At 35.4% G+C, this 21,909-nt stretch overlaps 4 protein-coding genes across 8 annotated transcripts in view; 3 read left to right on the forward strand and 1 right to left on the reverse strand.

Annotated features, from left to right (window-relative positions):
- The first annotated feature begins 46 nt into the window (after window positions 1-46).
- LOC106655204 (actin-related protein 8) lies at window positions 47-2,612 on the forward strand. 2 transcript variants are annotated; one of them, XM_014375467.2, is made up of 8 exons: window positions 47-178; window positions 270-324; window positions 393-1,052; window positions 1,132-1,476; window positions 1,541-1,687; window positions 1,766-1,985; window positions 2,069-2,197; window positions 2,268-2,612. In XM_014375467.2, exons 2-8 carry the CDS (start codon window positions 295-297, stop codon window positions 2,438-2,440), a joined length of 1,704 nt encoding a protein of 567 aa, XP_014230953.1. In that variant the 5' UTR covers window positions 47-178; window positions 270-294; the 3' UTR covers window positions 2,441-2,612. The 2 variants fall into 2 exon arrangements, with proteins under 2 accessions (XP_014230953.1, XP_014230952.1); XM_014375466.2 differs by having other exon boundaries at window positions 47-324; window positions 2,268-2,609.
- A 12-nt stretch (window positions 2,613-2,624) lies between these two features.
- On the reverse strand, window positions 2,625-3,709 carry LOC106655207. 2 transcript variants are annotated; one of them, XM_023461451.1, is made up of 4 exons: window positions 3,237-3,709; window positions 3,009-3,144; window positions 2,879-2,953; window positions 2,625-2,813 (listed from the first exon to the last, which is right to left on the reverse strand). In XM_023461451.1, the coding sequence occupies exons 1-4, from the start codon at window positions 3,617-3,619 to the stop codon at window positions 2,664-2,666; spliced, it is 744 nt and encodes a 247-aa protein (XP_023317219.1). In that variant the 5' UTR covers window positions 3,620-3,709; the 3' UTR covers window positions 2,625-2,663. The 2 variants fall into 2 exon arrangements, with proteins under 2 accessions (XP_023317219.1, XP_014230958.1); XM_014375472.2 differs by having other exon boundaries at window positions 2,879-2,935; window positions 3,237-3,708.
- Window positions 3,710-3,761: 52 nt separating this feature from the next.
- On the forward strand, window positions 3,762-5,113 carry LOC106655206 (28S ribosomal protein S22, mitochondrial). The gene is made up of 3 exons (XM_014375471.2): window positions 3,762-3,964; window positions 4,059-4,537; window positions 4,608-5,113. The coding sequence occupies exons 1-3, from the start codon at window positions 3,862-3,864 to the stop codon at window positions 5,043-5,045; spliced, it is 1,020 nt and encodes a 339-aa protein (XP_014230957.1). The 5' UTR covers window positions 3,762-3,861; the 3' UTR covers window positions 5,046-5,113.
- Window positions 5,114-9,280: 4,167 nt separating this feature from the next.
- LOC106655203 (vasoactive intestinal polypeptide receptor 1-like) overlaps window positions 9,281-21,909 on the forward strand; it is a 41,191-nt gene continuing 28,562 nt past the window's right edge. For 2 of the 3 annotated variants that reach the window (XM_014375464.2, XM_014375465.2), the window contains exon 1: window positions 9,282-10,503. In XM_014375464.2, coding sequence (XP_014230950.1) covers window positions 10,501-10,503 — 3 coding nt within the window. In that variant the 5' untranslated portion in view covers window positions 9,282-10,500. Of the gene's footprint in view, window positions 10,504-21,909 lie in introns of all 3 variants that reach the window. The other variant, XM_023461420.1, reaches the window with a different exon arrangement.

Genomic DNA, 21,909 nt, shown 5'->3' on the forward strand with positions numbered 1-21,909 from the left:
GCGCATAGGTTCAGAGAGCTGATTTCGATTCTACGCTGCTGCTGTCAGGCTTGAGTCTTTGTCAGGCGCATCGATTACTCACAACTTCGCATGTAAATAAACCGGTGCTTACAAGATTCAATTGAGACTTGATAGTGCACCGATGTAAAATATTCACCTTCACTAGTCTTTACAAAATGTATAACATAATATTGTACATTGCATATAATTAAAAAATTGATTACATCTTTTAGAAGTAGGCTTACAACTAAAATTAAACTTTTTTGTAGAAATTATTTTTAAAATTGAATAAAAATGCCAGTTTTTTTAGAACCAGTGACAGAGGTTTGTACTTTGAGTAGAGTGTTTTTTGCAAGTCCTTGAAATTTATTTTTCTTAAAATTAATTTGCAGCAAATACCAGCCCAATCAATAATTATTATACACCCAGGATCAAAAAACCTACGTATAGGTAAAGCTTCTGATTTAAATCCAAAAGTCATTCTTAATGCAGTAGCAAGAAAAAGAAAACCCAATGGAATGATCTACAAAGATTCATTCTTACCTCCTATGGTACCACGTTCAAAAGAGCTTACACAAATAATGGAAGAATCAAGATTACAAGTCTCTCATACACTGCAGTCTAGTTTACAATCAGATGGAAGAAGAAGATATGCTACACCACCCCAACAAATAGCAGCATTTAATCGTAGATCTACTTCTGAAACTCAGTCAGTAAAAGAAGCTGATTGGATAAAAAGAGAAGATGACTACATAGTAGGTGATGAAATCCTTGCTCTAAAAGATGATGATACATATAATATTCACTTTCCTTACAAAAGGGGAGAATTAAATGTGCATAGTGGTCCTGGAGGTAGTTTAAAATCTATTTTAGCTGATTTAAAAGTGATTTGGGAGTATGCATTAGAAGAAAAAATGGGTATACCTCTGAAAGACATGAAACTTTATAAAGTAGTTTTGATTATACCAGATATTTATAATAGATTATATTTAAAAGAGCTTACAACACTTCTGCTATGTGAAATAGGTTTTGGTGGCTGTTTTCTATTACAGGTTTGTACAACTAAATTTTAATATTTATTTTAAATTTCATCATACAAAATGAATGTTGAGAGTTTAATTTAAATCTCAGGATCATGTTGCTGCAACGTTTGGGGCTGGACTTGGTTTTGCATGTGTTGTTGATGTGGGTGCTGAAAAGACTTCAGTTTCCTGCGTAGAGGATGGTATATCTCACCGTGATACTAGAGTTCGAATAGACTATGGAGGTTCTGATATTACTCAAACCCTCTTTTGGCTACTACAAAAATGTGCTTTTCCGTATAAAAACTGTGATGCTACTGATAAATTAGATGCTATGCTATTAGATCAATTAAAAAAAGATATTTGCCACGTAGATTTAAATATTTGTGGTTCACAAGAAAAGACTTTTACTGTCAAAAAACCAGGAATGCCAATTGAAGCGTATACTATTCAGGTTAGTTAAATTTAATTAAAATTTTTACATAACTAAACATCATTAAAAACAAATTATATTGTAGGTAGGAGATGAGTGCCTGATAGCACCATTGAGTTTGTTTCAACCAGAGCTATTCAAAGTCACAGGAGTGCATAGTTTTCATACTCAAAAAAGATTCATTGGAGATTCTGAAGATCCACACGATGAGAATTATCTTCGAGAAACTAGTGTTAGTTACTCTTAATTATAAGATGTTACATATGCTTCCAAAAAATCGCGTTTTTTAAGTATAAATAATTTTTTACAGCGAAAGTATACAAAAGATAACTCTGAACATAGCGCAGAAATGCAAGAAGAAGCTGCTATGCATACAAATGCTGGTGATGACGAAGTAGTAGTTGATAACGTAGACTCTGCGCCAATTTCTATCAACAATAAGGAACCTGATGCTCCGAGAGATTTCATCGTAGGACCTCAACAATCGCTCAGTCTTGATCATGCTATTTTGCAAAGTATTGATCGTTGTAGTAAGTTCTACTATCAATGAATAATTAAAATTTGAAATAATAAATAGAAAAATTTATGCCATAACTAATAATTAATACTTCAGCTACAGAAGATTTGAAACGAAAAATGTATAGTTGTATATTAGTCGTTGGATCAGGTATGAAATTTCAAGGTATTGGTATGTGGTTACACAATAGAATATCTTTGCAAATTCCATATATGTTTCGTGCAGGTAATATTTCATTTTTGATCTTTAATATATATAATATAAAAAAGAAATTAATTTATTTCATCATCTTTAGAGCAAATGGATATAATAACTTTGCCAAAAGAAATTGATCCAGGTATGACAACCTGGAAAGGAGCTTCAATTTTAAGTTGTTTAGAATCAGCTCAAGAATTGTGGATTAATCGTCAAGAATGGGAACAAATTGGTGTGCGCCTTTTGCGAGAGCGAGCTCCATTTATGTGGTGATAAAAATCTAAAGATAATTGACTTAAAATCAATTATCTAATAACTCAATCTTATACAAAAAATAGTTATAAATTTTTATTAATATACTTATTTTAATATGACTCACACATTGAATCTGCTTAAGAATTTCTTACAGCTATTGTATATATACATTTTACATAAATTGATTGTTCTTAAAGTTAAATGTAAATTTAAACCTAAGTGATATATTTACACATTTTAATTATAAATCTCTAAGCTTACACATATTTTTTTGATTTGGATGAAATTGAACAATATCAGCTTCATCTAAGAAATGAGCAAATTCCAAATATTTTGGTTTAACTTTTATGTATAAATCATCACCTCCTTTAGTTCTAGCTCTTGTAAGAATCTGTAATAATTATTGATTTTATAATAAGAAATATGTAATATAAGTAAAGTATTGTTATTACTTACACTTAAAAAATCTTGAAAATTTTCATTATCAGGAAAAAGGGTATCGACAACTGCAATCTGAAAAATTGTGAATAGCTGTCAAATAAATGCCTAGTTGTTATTTAAAATATTTTCCATTAAGTTCACTCACTAAATCACTTTTGGTTTCTTGAAAAATTTGCTTTACAGTTAACATTTCAGCTTCATAATTTGATGTTGTTTCACTATCGACAGCATTCAAAGATGCTTCTTTAATTTGTTCAAAAGCCAACTTCTTTTTTTCTAATCTATTGAAGTTTAATGCACAAGAATAAAATAATTTTTAATATTTTTTGTACTAATATATTAAAAACATGGTCTTTAAATATTCATATCTTACTCTGCAAGTTTTTTTTTCAACTCTTCATTTTCTTGTTTGGCTACTTGATTGAGTTCCTCGACTTTTTCCACTTCCTTTTCCAAAACAGTCAAAGCATCAATGTACATATCACTGGTACTTGGTAAAGGCAAATCCTTGGGTTGTTCTTGAGAAACAATTTTAGTCATAGATTGTACGAATTTCAATCTTTTCCGTCGAATTTCTGCTGGTGTTACATTAGACTCAATTGGTTTCGCTTCATTATTTTTGATGATTTCCATCAATTTTTTAACTTGAGTGATTCTCTCTTGTCTTTCTTCCATTAAATGCTCAAAAGTGTCTTTTAGCGTAAACTCCACATCATCCATATCAACATCTTCAATTGTTGAACTGTTAGATGTCATTATTAAAATTTAAATTAATTTTTTTTTATGTTAACGAATGCTATGTGTGTTTTGACAGAAAACGTTATGATGCTTTGAAAATCTTCTGCTAGGAATTTACGCGGTCTCGAACAAAATATTTTTGATAGTGGGAGCGCTGAAAGCAGAGTAGCCGACAGCAGACGGCTCAAGTGCGGCTGCGAATAACGCCAGGCCAGCTTGTTTATTTAGATTAATAAGATTTAATCAAAATATTTTTAATCATGTTGTCACGCAACTTGAGTGCATTGGTGCGATTCTCCGTGCGAAAGTTGACTACTCAGGCGGCAGCATCAAATGCTGCGGAATATTCTATCCCAACACCGGGTAAGTTATATTCACATGCATTTACTTGCATTATTAAGGTTAGACTTTTAAAAATGGAACAAATTTAATGGACAAAGAATATGACATATTTCAGAATCAGTTTATAAAACAGATCCAGCTCCTTATTTTTTTAATGAAGAAGTCCAACAACTTCTTTTAAAAGTAACTCGTCCAGATCCGAGTAAAGTTTTCAGAAGACAATTGGATGGACGCAGTCTTGAAGCTCCAGAGTATAAATTTATGACTGATGAAGATTTGGCCAAAGCTAGGGAAGAAGCTCATAAAAAAATGATTGATTTACTTCAAATGCCCCCAATTGTGAAAGTTAGAGAAGATAATGTAAAAATTTTAAAGCGTGATGAAGAACTCGAAGGATATAGCACTCATAAATTTGTTTTTACTGACACTACTTTTGGTGTAAGTAACAAAAAAAGGATAATTGTTGTTAGAGAACCAAATGGGGATTTGAGAACTGCCAATTATGAGGAAAGAGATCGTTTGAATCAAATCTACTTTCCTATAGCTGGTCGAGAAGTTTACCCACCAAAAATGTTTCAGCCAGAACATCTAGAGGTACTAATATTATTTTGTATTAATAATATTAACATTAACTTTTTTCATAATCATCTTGTTTGTTTTACAGCCAATATTAGACAGAGAAGACTATGATTTTATATTAAATAGAGTTTGTGTACAATTTGATCCAGACCACCCAGAATTCCATAGAGTTTCTCAACTTACATATGATAGAATTTATGAAAAAGGACATTATGAAAAGTTGAGATCCACCAGACATTATGGTCCCATGGTATTTTACTTAACTTGGTGCAAGAAAATAGATAATCTATTGATTGAAAATATTGCTCAAGAATTTATAGAAGATGCAGCTTTGACGATAAAACTTTATTATATTTTACATCCAAGTGATAATGTCCCTAAGGGAGTAGATAATATCAAACTCATTCAACATTACTTAGATAATGACTGCAATTCTCAATGTAAAAGAAGATTAGACAATACACTTAAAATGCATCTAGAATTAGAATCTGAGAGGAAAAAAGTTAATGAAGACTTAGATTAGGTAATTTAACAATCCACACTCAAAGTTTGTACATGTAAATAATAAATTTTTACTAACAGAAAACTGAATATTTGCTTTCCTCTGTTCATAATTTTGTGTATGTGGTTATAGTTTCAAAATAATGCTGAGAAAAATGATATTATTAAAATATAATATTTATAATTAAAAGTAATAATAATGCACACTTTTCGATTAATGGTAAAATAAACATTTCATTTTAATTAGACTTCTTAAAAGCGGTATTTTCCTCTAAGAAATACATAATTAAGTGAATCTCTAATTTCAAAATTGCCTGAGAGGATAATGATGTAGAAAATGTACTCTTTGTCCATCAGATGAAAGTATTTTGTTTCGTCGATCCATATAATCTATAAAAATAGAGAATGCATTACGTTTATTTGTTTCGACAATTGCGAGCGAAGACGTTAGGTAGTCAGGTAATTTTATTAATGCACTAGTTTTCATACTTTGTAAACTATAAAATTGTATTACAAATATGATTCGTTTAGCTGACACATCGAACAAACTATTAATGTATTTCTAATTTGTTGGAAACTTTTACGGTATAACATGGTATCGCATTAATGAAGATATCTTTATAATTGTATTCATTTTTTTAATAATTTTGATCGGTATACAAAAATAAACTCAGTACTCGAATCTAATTACATGTAACAGCTGTTCCATCGCTTAAAAAATGCCCTCCACTATCCGTATTAAATGTACTGTAAATACACTAAGTTAATTAATTCGGAAACTATTGTACACAAGGGTTTATTCAAATAACATAATAATTTATTGAAATTTTTGGGCAGCTGTGTCGGCTTACTAAATTTGATGGTTTGTAACTGGATACGCTTATTAACTTCGTAAAATCACCTGAAACGTAAACGATGACATATCCATAATCCATCAGTTAAATTCTATTGTTTAAGCAATAATTTCAATTACTTGTGTCAACATAATATTCCGTTTATTACACATAATATACAAAATAATTATTATACACTATAGCTTAACTGACAAAATTTCAAGTTCAATAATCTTTGTAAATTCGAACCTAATAATAGCATTGAAATTAAAAAAAAAGTTATATTTTAATCGATAAATGATAAATTTTATTTAAAATTATATTATAGAAAAATATTTTAAAAATAAGAAGGAATCTTTGAAATAATTTATTAAAATTATTTGTGTGTAGTTTCTTCAAATTTGAAATTCGATCATTGTCATTTCGACGCAATCTGATTGGTTATCGAAGTGAAATGATAATATTTTATTTGACGTAAGTATAATAAAACCTCTTGGGAAATTTTTTTCCGTCCTAAAGTAAAAGTTAAAATTTGTATTGAATTTGAGTGTTTCTGACGAATTTAATTGCCAAAATATTGATATTTGTAGTGAAGTTTGTAACTGTTTATTAACAACAGAGAAATTTTCAAAAAAGTTCCAAAAGAAATGAAAAATGCAACGCCCGATAAAAAAATGAAAATCGGAATATTGATTTTTACAATATACTCGTATCAATTATTTCTTACTTATGTGGCGCAAATTTAAGGTCTTCCCCGGCAAAAAATGAAAATAAAGGAAAATTGGTATATTCTTATTTCACGTCCGTAAAATTGCGTGATAAAATTTAAATAAAGTTTCAATAAATATTTCATCGAATTATTTTAACGAGAATTCATACGTTTCATTCATGATATGATTTTCATTAGTACGAGTAGAAATATGTGTGACAAAGCAGGTTTATATCAAACGTTGAAAGTAACAAACATGAAAATCGCCATGATATGTTAATGATCATTTTTTTGCTATCTAGATCTTTCGTAATTGTTTAAAATATCAATGTTCATTAAATTTTATTTTTATTCTAATACGTTTTTAGATACTTCAGCATAGTTTTCTATTGGTTTGTAAGCACATGCGTGACTATTACCAATAACGTAGAGTCGTTTAAAGAGACGCTTTCTTAAAAAAAAATCTCCTGACGTTGCAAGTGCGATAACGAAAAAAAGTGAGAAAAAAAAACGAACGAGCGCGCCATTTATTTCTCAAATGTTTTATTGAACGATAAGCGATACACGATCGAGTGGGCTTGTTTACGAACAATTCGACGAAGAGTCGATTAACGTACAGAAAACATCCATGCTTACTAACCCTAAGAGCACACGAGCGCAGTGCAGCATCATCAAATGCATAATTGATGTTTTTAGCATTAGATAATGATAGCAACGTGCATTATCTAATGTACGAGCTAAACAGCAGCGAGATTTCCGAGGCTCTCTTGGTGGAGAGCTGTTTTTACTGTGATCGTCATCGTCGTCTTATTCGTCCGCACGGACTGACTATATCGTTTAAATTCGCAGCTTTCACAATTGTGTCCTCAAGTGGCCCCCATATATGAATATATCAAGCTCTCGATCTCCGAATGGCCCATCAGTGCGCGCAGTTCGAGAAGACTAGACTGCCTGCGGACGGCTGCTCGTTGGCGAGCGCATAAAAGTCGACAATCAATACGTTTACGGCCGTCTCGCGTATGTAGCCCAAGCATAAATATGCATAGACCCACGTCAGATAACAAGAATGAAACGCTGATGATTTCCTGCACAGATTGTATGCATTAGGCCAATTGCGCAAACAAGTCTGAAAGCTCCAGAGATTGTAATCTAGATATTTGTAGCTTTTCTCGGGCTTCACATTTTATTTTACGCTGATGAAATTGTTGATTTTGCCCAAGTTATATGTTTTTCATGCCTCTGTGATCTTTTAATTAATAAAATTCAAATGATAAATTATCATTTGGTGTGTGTAAAACCAAAAAATATGTAAAAAATTGGATTTGTCCCTCCAGCTGCTTCGTAGACTCGCAGTACAAATTGACTTTTAGTTTTATCATTTTTATAATGAGCATTATCAATTAGTAATGAATACAATTAACATTGAATATCAACGACTCATTAATTTCTATTTAACGTAGAGTTTTTTTCTTTATTCGTACATTGTGATATTTGATCATATATAATTGAAAAAAATCATTTCTCGGTAATATTGAATAAGGCACACGATGAAAACGTGCTTTATTATGCTCCAATTTCACTCTTTGCTCTGATTAAAATAAAATCAATCGTGAATTCACCATTAATTTCGTAATTTAAAATTAATATTCCGAATGAAAATTTCCACGAGTTGGCGAACTTGTAAAAAAAATAATCTCTTTATCTTGACCATAAGTTAATACTGAAACGGATCTCGAACGAAAGTGGAATGATGATGATTTACGCTTGTGTGCGGAAAAATGTACAGGAAATAAATTACTCGCGAGATTTCCCAGCACGAATCCTAAAGGACTTTTAATGGTTGAATTTCACGTCGGAGGATGGAAAACGGAATAGAATTGCCGATGCTTGAATATATAACTAGAATCGCATCGATGGAAAAGTATCTCCCTCTCTCTCTCGGTGGTATTTAGAACATGAAAATCTAGCTCTTGTCATGGAAATGCGGGTAAGTTTTCTCATTGTAGGACGTTTTCGGAGCGTAGCGGAAAAATCTCGTTATTCATATGCATGCGGGGTAGCGCGTAAAAGAAAAGAGGAGGAGGGAAAAATTGCGAGTCTTCCAAAAAGTTTCGCTCGCGCTCGTGCGTGCAAGCTTCGCCCGTACAACAAGTAACCCAATTATCAGCGAGCAAAGTGAATCGTTACTTTTAATAGCGGCTCCCGGCGTTCGGGCCTCGACTCCGCTCCAACTATAGTAAATTTGATCAATATCTATAGTTTTATGGAGGAAAATGGGCAATCAGTAGTAGTCCGTTGAAAGTCACAAGTACGCAGCTATCGCGCAATAAGTACCATGAAAATTTATTCCCATATACAGCTCGTTCCTGTTTGTACACATTACGGGCGGGTATATAGAAGTCTGATATATGGAAGCAACAAGTTGATGGGTATTGCATATACGTGAGGCTCGCCTGCATACACCTATAGGACGCAGCGCAAAGCAAAGTACATACACTACACACGTATACCCCGTACGATACTCGAGAGCTCAGCTCAGCTCGTGCAAGAGAGAGTGAGAGAGGTAGCTCGGAGCGAGAGAGGGTAGGGGGAGAACTTGCGCGCGTGGATATAGCGCCGGTCTGGTTGGGCAGACAGATACTGCCTCGCTGCTCGTCGCAGTCGACGACGATCCATGCATTTTCAGTTGCACTTAAACTACCCAGTTCGCCGGTCCTCTCCTTTGTAATATCAATTTTACCTTTGTCGCGTGTATAGAGCTGCCGATTCATTTGTTGTCATTGTTTAAATAGACTATGCGAGTAATCAGTGAGACATGTCAGCGAGTTAATAATTAATTGAATAAAAGAAAAAAAAATACAAACAAACAAGGCGATTTTTTAATTCGACCAACTAAAATCGACCTATCGTTTAAGTATACACACTTTAGCTTTTTATTCAGCTTATATAGAGAGCTTATAGAGCTTCGAAGCGAGTCAGTCTCTCGAACGCTCTCGAGTCGAAGGCTCTTCAGCTATTAAGCTCTGTGCTTTTGTGAAAGCTCCGTGCACGCGCTTTGACGGCCGACAGAAGCGCGGGACGAAAAAAATATGCATCAGTGAGAGAGCGACAATGCATCGTCGTTTTTCAGCACGGCCGAGTCACCAGCTCGACGACTGTTTTTTCACCAGCTGCAACAGTGAGATCGCTAAATATTTATTTTCGCACCCATGCGCTCGGAAACGATCGACGCGTGATAATGCTTGCGAAGATATGAATGACGATCCAGCTCGTTTAAGTGTATCGCGTTTATTGAATATATCAAAGTAGTGTGCCGAGATTAAAAAAAAAGCGCGTAAGAGCGACGCGTCGTCGGCGAGGCACAGCTGCGCGTGTTTGACTGCCTGCTTGCGAATTTCAGATGTGTATTGTTATTCGACGAGACGCGACAGCGACGATCATCGGTGCGACGCGTTAGACTGTGTGTGCGAGTGACATGGAAGGGGCAACATGTATGTACCTTTGTATTAAGAGCGACGATCATCTTCTGAATATCGAAGCCAATAAGTTTAACGAGAAAATTAGTTTCTGCTCCGTGCTCGAAGGCGTTTCGCGCGAAACGAGAAAAACCGATCGGTCGCCGCCGAGTTTGCCTCGCGGTTCCTAAGTACACTGGATAAACGACCGCCGAGGCTCGAAATAATCGACGACGGCCCGGGAATATAAAGTGCTACTGGGAGAGAGTGGAGATCGCTATCAGTGACAGCGGCATAGAGAGAGAGAGGCATTATCGTCACCGTCGCCGGAGAGCCAAACGACAAAATTAATTATTATCGATCGATACAAGACTTTTATCGCGCGACGACTTTTTCCTCTCGGCGACTGATCTGCGCCTCCACGTCCAAGATTGATCGCTTTTGCCTCTGATCTTCGCCCCCGAAGAAAAAACCGACAAAATGGTGAGTTACCATATGTACCTTTTTGTTCTATTCTCGTTTACTTGAAGAAAAATCTCTCCCAAGAATGAAATGTTAGACTTAAGATGCTGTCACCGAGTATTAACGTCATAGTTTACGACGCACCCTGCGGGGTGTTTTTTAACTGTCCGTCATTCATGGGATCGCTTGCGCTATTTTTTATAAAATATTTTTTATTTGCAAAACCCGTGCTGTTATAATACGCAAGCAATGTGCAGGTCACGTACGTGCTGGATGAAAATTGATTGGCACATGCCAAGGATTATACCATTCATAATTTTTCATTAGAAAAGATAAGCAGCAGAGGCTTGCATCAAACGCAAACTTTTTCGGATTATAATTATTATTTTATAGCAGTTTGCACAATCGTTAACGAATAATATTAGTTTCTGCAGGGACGTATTCCCAGCTCAACTTATTTTGTCAAAATTGACTTTGGGAAGGAAAAAATAATAATACTAAATGTATAAACAACTGCAATTCTACTAAATGTACAACCGAATATTTCAATTGATTTAACATTCATCGCTTCGAAGTAAAGGGGAAAAAAACAATAATTATATTAATGTTTCCGGACATCGCATGAGGTCCCTTGCGTGTACATATATAATTCAAGGATCCCAGACATCGCCGAGACATCGCGAGTCCTCTAAGTGATTCTTACATATATACTTGGGACGAATGTATAATAAACACGTATACTAATTAATTTGTATGCGTAAATAAAAACAACTTTCGCGCTCTATAATTTGCCGTGCGTCAATGTGATTGATTAATTGTAAGCCCCCGTACGCGTGCACCGCAGGCGAAACGAGCCGCGCATTAATACAGCATGGCGAGTCAATATTTAACTCGTAAAAGTTCAAGAGAGACTTACTCGTGCCAAGAAAAATGTGTACGTGCGTGTGTACCGCGTCAGTAGCTTCAATTACCTAATGATTGCTCTTAGATTGATTCGATATATATATTTTTTTTGTTATCCCATTCCGTTCGTCAAAACACTTTCATCATTGCGAAATCGTCTCGCTTTTCTATGAACCATCGGCTGGATTTTATTTTAAATCATTTGCTGGACTGTTAAAGTGATCAATTTTTCAGATGCAAAATAAAGGATTCCGTATATTGTAATTCTACCTCTGTGCGTGAAATTTGAACGCCGAGTTTAATTTTTTTTCTCTTTTTATATCGTGCCGAGATGTGTGACGTGAGAGCGTGAATCTATTTTAAAAAATCTTTTTCCAATTCTGTCAATAGATGCGTTTTTAAAGACGTTTTATTTAAAGGCATTTTCATTGATTTTGTGAAAAGTCATTCCAAATATAGAATGATTGCAAAAATTAGGAACTACATTGTTCTATAATCGTTATGTTGTATGAGACGCGCTGTCGAACAATGGTAATATATTAAAGGAAAAAATTATTGGATTATTCACTTTCAAAAGGAATTAATTTCCACTATAAAACAAAATTTATCATCAAATATAAACGTAACCGATGCAACAATGTGCTGTCAATGTAAAATTAATTTATTGTCTTTTGTTCGCTTTCGATTATTCCAATTGATAATCGTAATACAATGCGCAATATACTTCTCAGATGTATCCAAAATATAATTGTATAAGGAGAGAAATAAATTCTGAAAAAAATCGTAGCTTGAAGAATGAGTCAAGCGATTATTGCTACTCTTAAATCGTTTGTAGCTTTGAATTAGAGGGAGAATTGATACAAATAACAGCAGCATATGGATCGTTTCTTAGGTTCATTAAACTTGTCGCATTTTTAGATTAATTATTATATATTATTGGATTAGTTGTGTTGTCTTTGTACAACAGTGCGATGCTCTAAATGCTATTTTAATAGCAACTGTTCTCTGAAGATCATAGATCATCATTAGGAAAACAAGTAAAAGGGATTCCTCATGTAATGAAAAATTACGGGGAAAACATAGAACTCAATCAATTTGGCGCTCGCTTAATTGGTCCTTTGAAATTTTCAAACGAATGAATTTCCATTAAAACGTTTATCTTTCTTTTTCATTTCACCGAAGCCCTTCATCGTTCTCCAAATAGTTATTTTCAAGCAGGGTTGAAAAAAAAAGATTTAATGAGTCATAGCACTTGTAGCACCTGCACAATTGATTTTTGAATTTTATCGTGCGGTTGGCTTTCGCCGACTGCACATAACTAATTAAAAATGACGATACGCGATAGTGAATCCGTATTGTCTAGTCGGAACAAGTCCTCGCTCGAATCAATCTTTTAAATTTAAAGTTTAATGAAGGCAGTTTGTAGGTCGTAAAATTTTACATCCTCCGTGCCGAGTGTCCAAAAACTTACGACATTGCAATACACAAAACCACATTGGGAGCATTACAAAAGCTCGCCGTTTCGCAGTGTACGCTCCCGAATATTCGATTTGAATCTTGTTTTTAGTATAAATATCACTTATCCGCGTGCTAGCGAGAATTCGATAACCAATACTCGTTGCTGATGCAAACTTTTCTGATTTTTTCTCCCGATTGTTGGTCCATAAATATCAATGCAAATGTGAAATTTGAATTTCCAAAAAAGCCAACTTACGAAACCATTTTGAGAATAGCATAATAAAAACGATGAAAAATTATTTTCAGCCTTACTGGTCAATTTTATGTTCGGTTCAAACCAAAAAAATTGAATCAGAGCTTGAATTGAAAAATTTGGTCACACGTTGAAAACAGTTCAATATCTACTAGTATCGACGCTCATTACCTTTATCTCTTTGAAGGACTCGATCATCCTGTTACTGGTATAACTAAGCTTCAAATATTAGTTTTACGATTTTATTGTGCGTGTCAAGAAGATTACTCGTACTAAGCTGTAAGCTGAGGCTAGCAAAGCCGAAGCTTGCTTCGATATTTGAGATGCTTTCACAAGTGAGTGGGCACAAAGAGCTCATTACTCATATTATTATTATTATTATTATTATTATTATTATTATTATTATGAATAATTGATATTATACTTTAAGGTTATTATATCAATTATGTGCACTCGCAATGGGCCGAGAGAACCTTAAATGATGTGTGCCATTATCGAGAAATTTTTTCCTGTATTTTCCATTTTAGCTCGTGCACTAATGCCTCGTAATACTTGGAACGAAAATTCATAAGAGAAAAAAAGTATTCCTTCGTAAAAAAACACGAGCCAAAAGAGACGAAACCAAAACCAATTACATTAGGTGGTGTTGCCTATCTGTATAGAGCTGAGGGGATGAATTATAAAAGCATGATAAAATATGCGAGTCATGCGGAATTTTTGGCACAGTGTCGTATAACTGTAGCCGTGCTAAGCTTTTACTTCGAGTATAAGACGAAATGGAATCCTCTTGTCTAACGCGATGCACAATAGATGTGCCGATTGTTGCCTACTACGTATTGTGTATTGATTCCAAGCCATTCTCCGAGGTAAGCGTCGCGTAGCCGCACGTATTTCCCTTTTTCACGGGCTTTTCGCGTTCGCAGGCGTGCAATTCCGAAGCGCATGTCGCGAAGGGAGCGCGCGTCTCACCTACATCGAGCCCTTTCAATATCCATCACATCTAAGACTTCCCAATCTTTGCCTATAATGCTGCAATTCTCTTTGATCTTTTAGTCAGACGTGTATTATGCGTCTAAATATACTCAATCATCTTTATTACGTCAAGTATGTAGAGTAAATGCAAATTACCGAACTCTGTGTACTTAGTTTCATTCACAAATGTACACCTACTTACTCGAGTTCAATTATTGTAATAGCATGTAAACTGCATAATTTCTAACAAGAGAAATCGTTTATATTTCACTGAACTCGTCCAGATGCATTTCAATTGAAGAAAACCGGCCAATTTAATGAATCAATTTTAATTTTATATTAACCATTCAATGAATCGACAAATGAAAAGTTTCAAATTATTTACTTCTTCTATAATTTTTTACTCGATTTTAATTTCTGAACCGTTCCATACATCTCTTGTGAAACGCGTTACAGAATATATGGATGTACAATAGCCTGCGCACTCATTGCTAATTTCTCTTATCGATGAAACGTAAAGGAATTATGATTGTTTGCAAAGCTTTTTGATTGAACGATGATACGTATGAAATTCTGAAAAATTATTGAATGAAAATGTATCTTTCAAAGGTATTAATAATTCAAAAATCGAAAAAAATTGAAAATTCCGATCGGAAAGAAATTAGAGCGAGTCTATTTGCTTTGTGGCTTTTCTTCTATATACTCGACCTCGATACGACTCCTTTATACTAGAGCGTATTTGCATCAATAGCTACCTCTTGTACAGTCATTAGATACATTTTTTTATGTGTTAGTGTTCGGTTAAACTTGATTACAAAAGATTATAAGACCAGTAAACTTTACTACTTTTGAAAAATTCAAGTTTAATAATAGAAAAAGTCATCTGAGTTGCACAGCTGCATTGGTACATTTTTACTTTTCAGATCTGTTTGATTTATAACTGAGTAAATGTCTCAAATAAATTAAACAACTTACGGATTGAAAGGCAATATACTTACAAGTATTAAAGCTAAAAAATCTGCGCACTATTGTTGTAAAATGTAAGTTCGAATGAAGATAATACCTCATTATATTATTATGTGTCAAAAGGAATAAATTTTCGCAACGTGTAGGCACCAAAACCCTATATTCAACTCCTTTATTCTGAAAAGATGTCTTTGTTCTACTATATAATATTGGATCCAAATAGTGTCGTGTGTTAAACTACAGCTTCATGACATCAAATGTCAAATACATGTACGTATATCCGTTGTGTAGTTGTTTTTACAAGTATACAGTTAACTTTATCTTAATATATGGGCTATTCCACAACAGGTGTTGCAGGCCCAAAAAATGAAGTTGAAACTAACCATTTACTCTTCAAGAACACAATGAAAAATGAAAATCCTGAAGAGCACAGCCCCCTAGGTCCAACCCTCATGGATCTACAGGGGCTCAAAGTTGGATTTTCATGGTATGAGGATATTCTGCTTCTTACTCTGCTTTTCTGGGGGTACATCAGAAAAAATATTTAAACCATGTTTTTTCATGTAAAATTTGATGTAGAATTCAAATCTGTACTCAGATGAGACATTCATAAGCTCAAAACCCCTTGAAATAGAAAGTATGGTGTAATAGGACATGAATGTCAAAAAAAAAAATATGTTCGTATACCTCAAATCAGCCCATATTATAATATGTTCATCGATACACCAAAATACAACTTCTGATAAAGTTTGGTAACTGAGTCTCCATTACAGATCATTTTGAAGCTTTTGAAAGCCCAAAAAACATGGAAAATGGGGAAAAAACCATGTTTTTTGGGCTTTCAAAAGCTATATAATGCTCTGTAATGGAGACTCAGTTACCAAACTTTATCAGAAGTTGTATTTTGGTGTATCGATGAACATATTATAATATGGGCTGATTTGAGGTATACGAACATATTTTTTTTTTGACATTCATGTCCTATTACACCATACTTTCTATTTCAAGGGGTTTTGAGCTTATGAATGTCTCATCTGAGTACAGATTTGAATTCTACATCAAATTTTACATGAAAAAACATGGTTTAAATATTTTTTCTGATGTACCCCCAAAAAAGCAGAGTAAGAAGCAGAATATCCTCATACCATGAAAATCCAACTTTGAGCCCCTGTAGATCCATGAGGGTTGGACCTAGGGGGCTGTGCTCTTCAGGATTTTCATTTTTCATTGTGTTCTTGAAGAGTAAATGGTTAGTTTCAACTTCATTTTTTGGGCCTGCAACACCTGTTGTGGAATAGCCCACATATTTAAAAACGGATTTTAAAGTTTATAAAGTTATCGTGTTTACACAACGCCAGCGCATAAACTAAACAGTTTTTGACTTTGATAACTCGCAAAATTTTATAATTTATTTGCTCGAGTCAAAATTTGTTAACTTAAATTGTTTCCCCATAACTTATCCTGAACACGTTTTAATTATTAATTTAATCAAAAGGTAAAACATGATTAAAGTTGTATTAGAAGCATCTGCAATCCATCTCATGCACTATATATCCGCTGCACTTACCTATAAAGATGAATTTAGTTGAAAGCGCCTACAGATCAGTCTTACGGTCAACAAGCTCGAACTATTTATACTCTGAGATAAATTCTAACTTTATCATAATCACGGACAACACATCATAATAACAAAAACAAATCAGCTCACAATGTAATAGAATTTTGCCAGAAAATGGTGTATTTTTTTTTCTAAATTTGTATTGATCCCCATGTCAGAGTATAAATCATATTTATGTAAATTTCAATGTGGATAATGTCACGAAATAAATTGCTACGTGCTACAAACTTCTTGAAAGTCTCTGCTTTAGAAACAAATTTTAGATCGACGTTCATTTGAAGAGAATGTGTTTTTGATGTCAACATGGGGTTGGTTATAAATTCATAAATTTTTACTCCCCAGCATCGCGTATACTGGCAATGCAACATGATTCGGGGAGTTTTTTACAGCCGGTCAGAAAGAATATACGCGCGAGCTCCATTTTCTCTTTTTAGGTAGTTTGCGAGTGTATTAGAAACAGTATTTTTTCAACCATGAATATTTGTGGTCGGTATTATAATGTCACAACATATTTTTTAGCTGTCAGAAAAAAACAAAATAATAATAATAATACTGCTTCAAAAAATGTATTGTTGTATTCAATCCAATTTATAAATACATGGTAATTTTCGACTATAATAAATTAGTTACAAATTTAAAAAATTTCGTACTCATGAATTTCGATTATTTTAAGCGCTAACAGAAATTATGTCAAACAAAATAAAATCAGCATTTCCGAGAATTATTGAGTTAATAAAGAATTAACAAATCTCTCATATTGACAGATTAAATGGATTGATAGGTCACTGAATAATCTGAAAAAAGCTTGTTAACGTTGACAAATAAATCGCTGTTTCGTAATTTCACGTCGACATACGTTACGTGTAGAAAATAACCAATAAATTCGTAAATATTCATCAGAGGCTTCACTCGTACACATGTAAGTGTAGATTTTGTACGGTATTGACACAAACTCGTCTGGACAGTCGCAGTTATGAATCGAAATTCGTTTGGAAGTATCGAAGTTTTTGAAATACCAGCTGTACTTATATTCAATGAACTTGAAACGAAATAACAAATAATAAATGTATAAGAAGGAAAAATAAAGTAAGACAGTCGAAGCCGGGTAAAAGGGCGTTAGTATACATGGCAGCGCAGAAATAGGAATTGAAAAAGTAAAGCGAAGAGATTCATTCCCATATTTTGTTTCCTGTAGGTATAAATCTAGCATGAGCGCGCGTGTGTATTGCGGCCGAAGCTGCTCTGAAAGAATCATCGCGGCCAGTTTTGGATAAATTGCCTGCTGTATACACACTCTCTCGTGTATTTGTACACGTAGAAAACTGTTTACTGAAAATTTCTGTATTTTCTTCTAGCCGTGAGTTATACTTGAGTTGTAGAAAAATTCAGTAAAGTTTTATTACGTTTTGTTTTAATAATTTTTAATACATCCATAGTCAGGTATATGTGGGAGTTGGCAGAAAATATAGCAATTTTTTCGTAAAGCGTTTCCTCGGCGAACGTGAGAAAATGTGCGAGCTTACAGCTACGGCGTGGGCAAAATTGATCGCCAGCTCTGCCACGCAAAAGTCTTAGCGGTTTATTCGTATACTGCATTTAGGTATAAATGTGGAGCTTTGCGCGAGTCAGTGCATGAGCACAGCACGATAAAGAGCTTGCGATGACGAGTGAGTGAGGCTGACTTTACGTTGTGTGCAGAGCGCTGTTATATATAGCCTCGGCTCAGCTCGCCGACGCGCTCAAAAGTTCTTGAAAATGTCAATCTCGCGTGCGTTCGAATGTCATGTGCACTATCGAGCTGCCGGTAGATGTGTGTTTAATTTTCATCGATGTTACATCGATACATGTTTGAGCTTTGGTAAAATCTTTTCTGCGATAAAAAACATGCAGCTCGGGGCGCTCCGTATCGCGATCCAACGATGCCAAGTCGAACTGTTTTTCAGTGCAAATTTACACGCAAAGTCGTTGCTATTTTTTCTTTCTCTGCTCTAGAATCGCCGTCGCTTGGCCCGAAGTAATGTCAAGGTTTGCCCGAGATCGAGAGCTGTGCGAGTAGCTGTCTCTCGCTGTATAGCTCCGACGCGATACGCGACTCATCGACAAAAGGGAGAAAAAACAATGCGTTCGCGCGTCCATAGAAAACGTCTGTTTAATGTCTTGCTCGCTGTGCCAACGATTTATCGCGCGCAATGCAATTGGCGTACTACTGCTCTCGTGATTCTTTTTTTTTTTTGTATATCTCTGTGCAGCGAGCCTGGTCACGGGTGTGGGAGCGAAGCATCGCGTGTGTGCAGTGTGCTATGCATGCGGCATCGCTCGCGATTCACGTGCAGTTGTATATCGATGCATCGCGCGACCAACTTTGAAAGTGCATATATATTGACGAGGGAGAGAGAAGCGGAATACACACTGTATATTTATCATTTGGCGCGACTACATCCAAAGTTTTGCCGCTCGTGCACAGTACGCGCGGGGCGCGATCGAGCATTGTCAGGCCGTTCGCTCGCGAGAGGTTGAGATATTTCGCTTTTTACGTGCGCGCTTTCGTTTCTTTGTTTTTTTCATTTTTGTTTTTAGTTTTTTTTTTTCGCAGCACGACACAACTTTTTCCTTTGACATGCAACTCGTTTGCACGTGTATACCAATCATATTATACGTGCACTATGCGCCTGCTTTCCACCTTCGTCTCGTTACAGTATTGAAAATCCATACTCGCCCACGCGTACGCTCTCTATAGAGCCGTGCGCATTTGTGCAGCTCATCATCGAAACGTTGTATCATCGTAGTTGCGGCGAGTTCCTTTGCGAATATGCCCCGCGAATAAATGACATGTATAATTTGACCGACGAGAGGCGTATGGATTTAAGCCAGAAGAGTCACCACAGGCGGTTAGCCAGCGACTACACACCCGGGACATAAATACCGTTATTATAACTACATCGAGCTCGTGTTTGTACAAGGGATCGAAGCCCGCAACTGACTGACTGACATCATTAGCGCAGTTTTCGTGCGTCGTTGGAAAATCATCGTGCGTGGCGGAGGATCGTTGCTCGCGCGGCCAGTCGCGTAGAATCGCGACGATCGCCTCCTATAATTAGCATTCGCACGCCCGGCTAAATAACGAGATGGAGCGCAGCGCGTCATAGCCGATATCGCCGCGAGGCGTAGGGCGGCGCATCGCAGCAAAAGGAGCGAGACTCGACGGACGCGACAGAGAGATCAGCGGCAGTCGAAAAACCTCCGCAGCTAACCGGCCCCCGCGCGCGACGTGTAATTTAATTGCCAGGTTGGAGTCGCGCGCCTGCGATTACTCATCGGCATACCAACGCGCATTTGACGCAGGAAATACAAATCACCTTGCGAGCTGGAATGCGTGCATGCGCGTGTGCGTACTGGACCGTATACTGGACGCGCGGCGTAAATCCGAGTCGAGAGACACCGGCATCCAGCAAGTGAACATTGACGCAGGACATTTAAATCTTTGCCCGATCTCTGACGTAGGCGATGGGCAAATTAGTGCGCTCGACAGCGAGCTAAAAAAACAAGTTTTCCTCTCTCTCTCTCTTGCTCTCTTTCCACTGCAGCTCGCACACACACACACACACTACGCCTTATACTAATCCATTAATCACGGCGCGAGCTCGTTTATTCAAGCGACCGGCGAGGATTCCAATAAAGGACTTTTCTCTCGGCAGTCGAGCGCTCGCCACCGTGGCGTCGCGACTCGACTCGAGCATGCATTTTTTTGTTTCTTGAAACTTTCCGAAGGCAAACTTTTGTGTATATTTGTTGTGTATATCTACCGATGCGGCATGCGAAGCTACTCTGCCTGACGACTTTACGTGCCGACGTAAATGAAACTTTTACCCTTTATACACGACCGCAACAACGACGACGACGACGACGAAGGTTTATTTTATTAATAACTTCACACAGCCTATACACTGTCTCTGGCCAGAGCATGTCTTATAGGCATCGGCGTGCAAGCTTTTGCCTCGTCTTCGTGAACGACTGCCACATTTTTTTTCTTTTCGATATCTTCGGATCTGTAACGAAAGTCAACGAAATCGAGCTGCTCAAAACATTTATGATTCCCAAAATAAAACGATTTATGCCACTTTCAATGACAAAGTACATGAATCTAAATGCAGACTTTTTTCTCGTCCTGTAGCAAAATCTACAATCGTTTCTCTTCACAGATACTAGATATTTAAAATAAACTTTCAATTACAAAATATTGTCACGTGTCTTAGCTCTTTCGTCAACCACTAAATGATGCATGAATTTCCTTGCTGAATTCAAAACATTTACCATTTTTCGTGGCTTTAAAAGTACGACTTTTGACATCTTTCAAAATCAGAAATCAAAGACATAGCTCACTGAACCTTTCCAGTACATATTATATGTGACAAAGTGAAGTCACGGCTTTTATTTGATCCTCTTTAGTAATGCATCAAGAATAATTTTTTTATTTTTTTTTTCTGCAATCAATTTAATCCGCTTGGTATTTCTGTTTGCTCGTGAAAAAACTTGAATCTTACTAGACTCATTCATTTTTCCGTTTATGACACACATTTGACCGAAAAATCGACAAATAGCTATTGTTTATTATACAGCTGACATTATAAACGTATCAATTCGATAACTTATCGCTTCCTAATATTTTAGTAAACAAATTTGGTTGTTGTTATGCAACTTGCAAACACAGTATGTGCTGCACTAATTAAGCGCCAAATTCTCTCAAAATGAATTGACACGTAAATATATGAATTGAAAAATATGCAAACTTGAACGTATAAACATGAGTTGATATTTTAATATTTAACAACAACCATTGATATTAAAACTTCTTCGAGCGAATTAGAAAAAATGTATAAAATCGTCAGATAACTTTCACAATTTCCAAATGCTAAATTTAATATTCAGATTTCTGCATACAACCCTTCACAAGAGAGAATAACTTTTGATCGAGTCAATTTTTTATAATTGCACACGGAATTATTGATTATGCAAATACTAGCATTTAAAAGTGAATGAATTTTCTAGATAAAGCCTATAACGATAATTCTAGTATTTTGTGATAATCTGGAATTATTAGTACTTAGTATTTTATGACGTCACATTTTTTCATATTTAATTGCAAGGAAAGTATTTCATATAAAAAAATGTCAATTTAATAAAATTATATGTTTGTTAAATTCCATATGAAAATAAAAAGTTTTCAGTGGCAAATTCATTAACTATATTGGTATTGAGA

The sequence above is a fragment of the Trichogramma pretiosum genome, unplaced genomic scaffold, assembly GCF_000599845.2.
Source record: "Trichogramma pretiosum strain Unisexual culture from Peru unplaced genomic scaffold, Tpre_2.0 scaffold2, whole genome shotgun sequence".
Lineage (NCBI taxonomy): Eukaryota > Metazoa > Arthropoda > Insecta > Hymenoptera > Trichogrammatidae > Trichogramma > Trichogramma pretiosum.

Excerpts from the sequence above, each read along its gene's own strand:
- LOC106655207 (XM_023461451.1), bottom strand. The coding sequence starts at position 3,619 with ATGACATCTAACAGTTCAACAATTGAAGATGTTGATATGGATGATGTG. Across the intron at positions 3,145-3,236 it reads TTGAAAAAAAAACTTGCAGA|ATTAGAAAAAAAGAAGTTGG; the intron begins GTAAGATATGAA and ends AAACTTCAATAG. Across the intron at positions 2,814-2,878 it reads ATTTTCAAGATTTTTTAAGT|ATTCTTACAAGAGCTAGAAC; the intron begins GTAAGTAATAAC and ends TAATTATTACAG.
- LOC106655206 (XM_014375471.2), top strand. The coding sequence starts at position 3,862 with ATGTTGTCACGCAACTTGAGTGCATTGGTGCGATTCTCCGTGCGAAAG. Across the intron at positions 3,965-4,058 it reads ATATTCTATCCCAACACCGG|AATCAGTTTATAAAACAGAT; the intron begins GTAAGTTATATT and ends GACATATTTCAG. Across the intron at positions 4,538-4,607 it reads TTCAGCCAGAACATCTAGAG|CCAATATTAGACAGAGAAGA; the intron begins GTACTAATATTA and ends TTTGTTTTACAG.
- LOC106655204 (XM_014375467.2), top strand. The coding sequence starts at position 295 with ATGCCAGTTTTTTTAGAACCAGTGACAGAG. Across the intron at positions 325-392 it reads TTTTAGAACCAGTGACAGAG|CAAATACCAGCCCAATCAAT; the intron begins GTTTGTACTTTG and ends ATTAATTTGCAG. Across the intron at positions 2,198-2,267 it reads TCCATATATGTTTCGTGCAG|AGCAAATGGATATAATAACT; the intron begins GTAATATTTCAT and ends CATCATCTTTAG.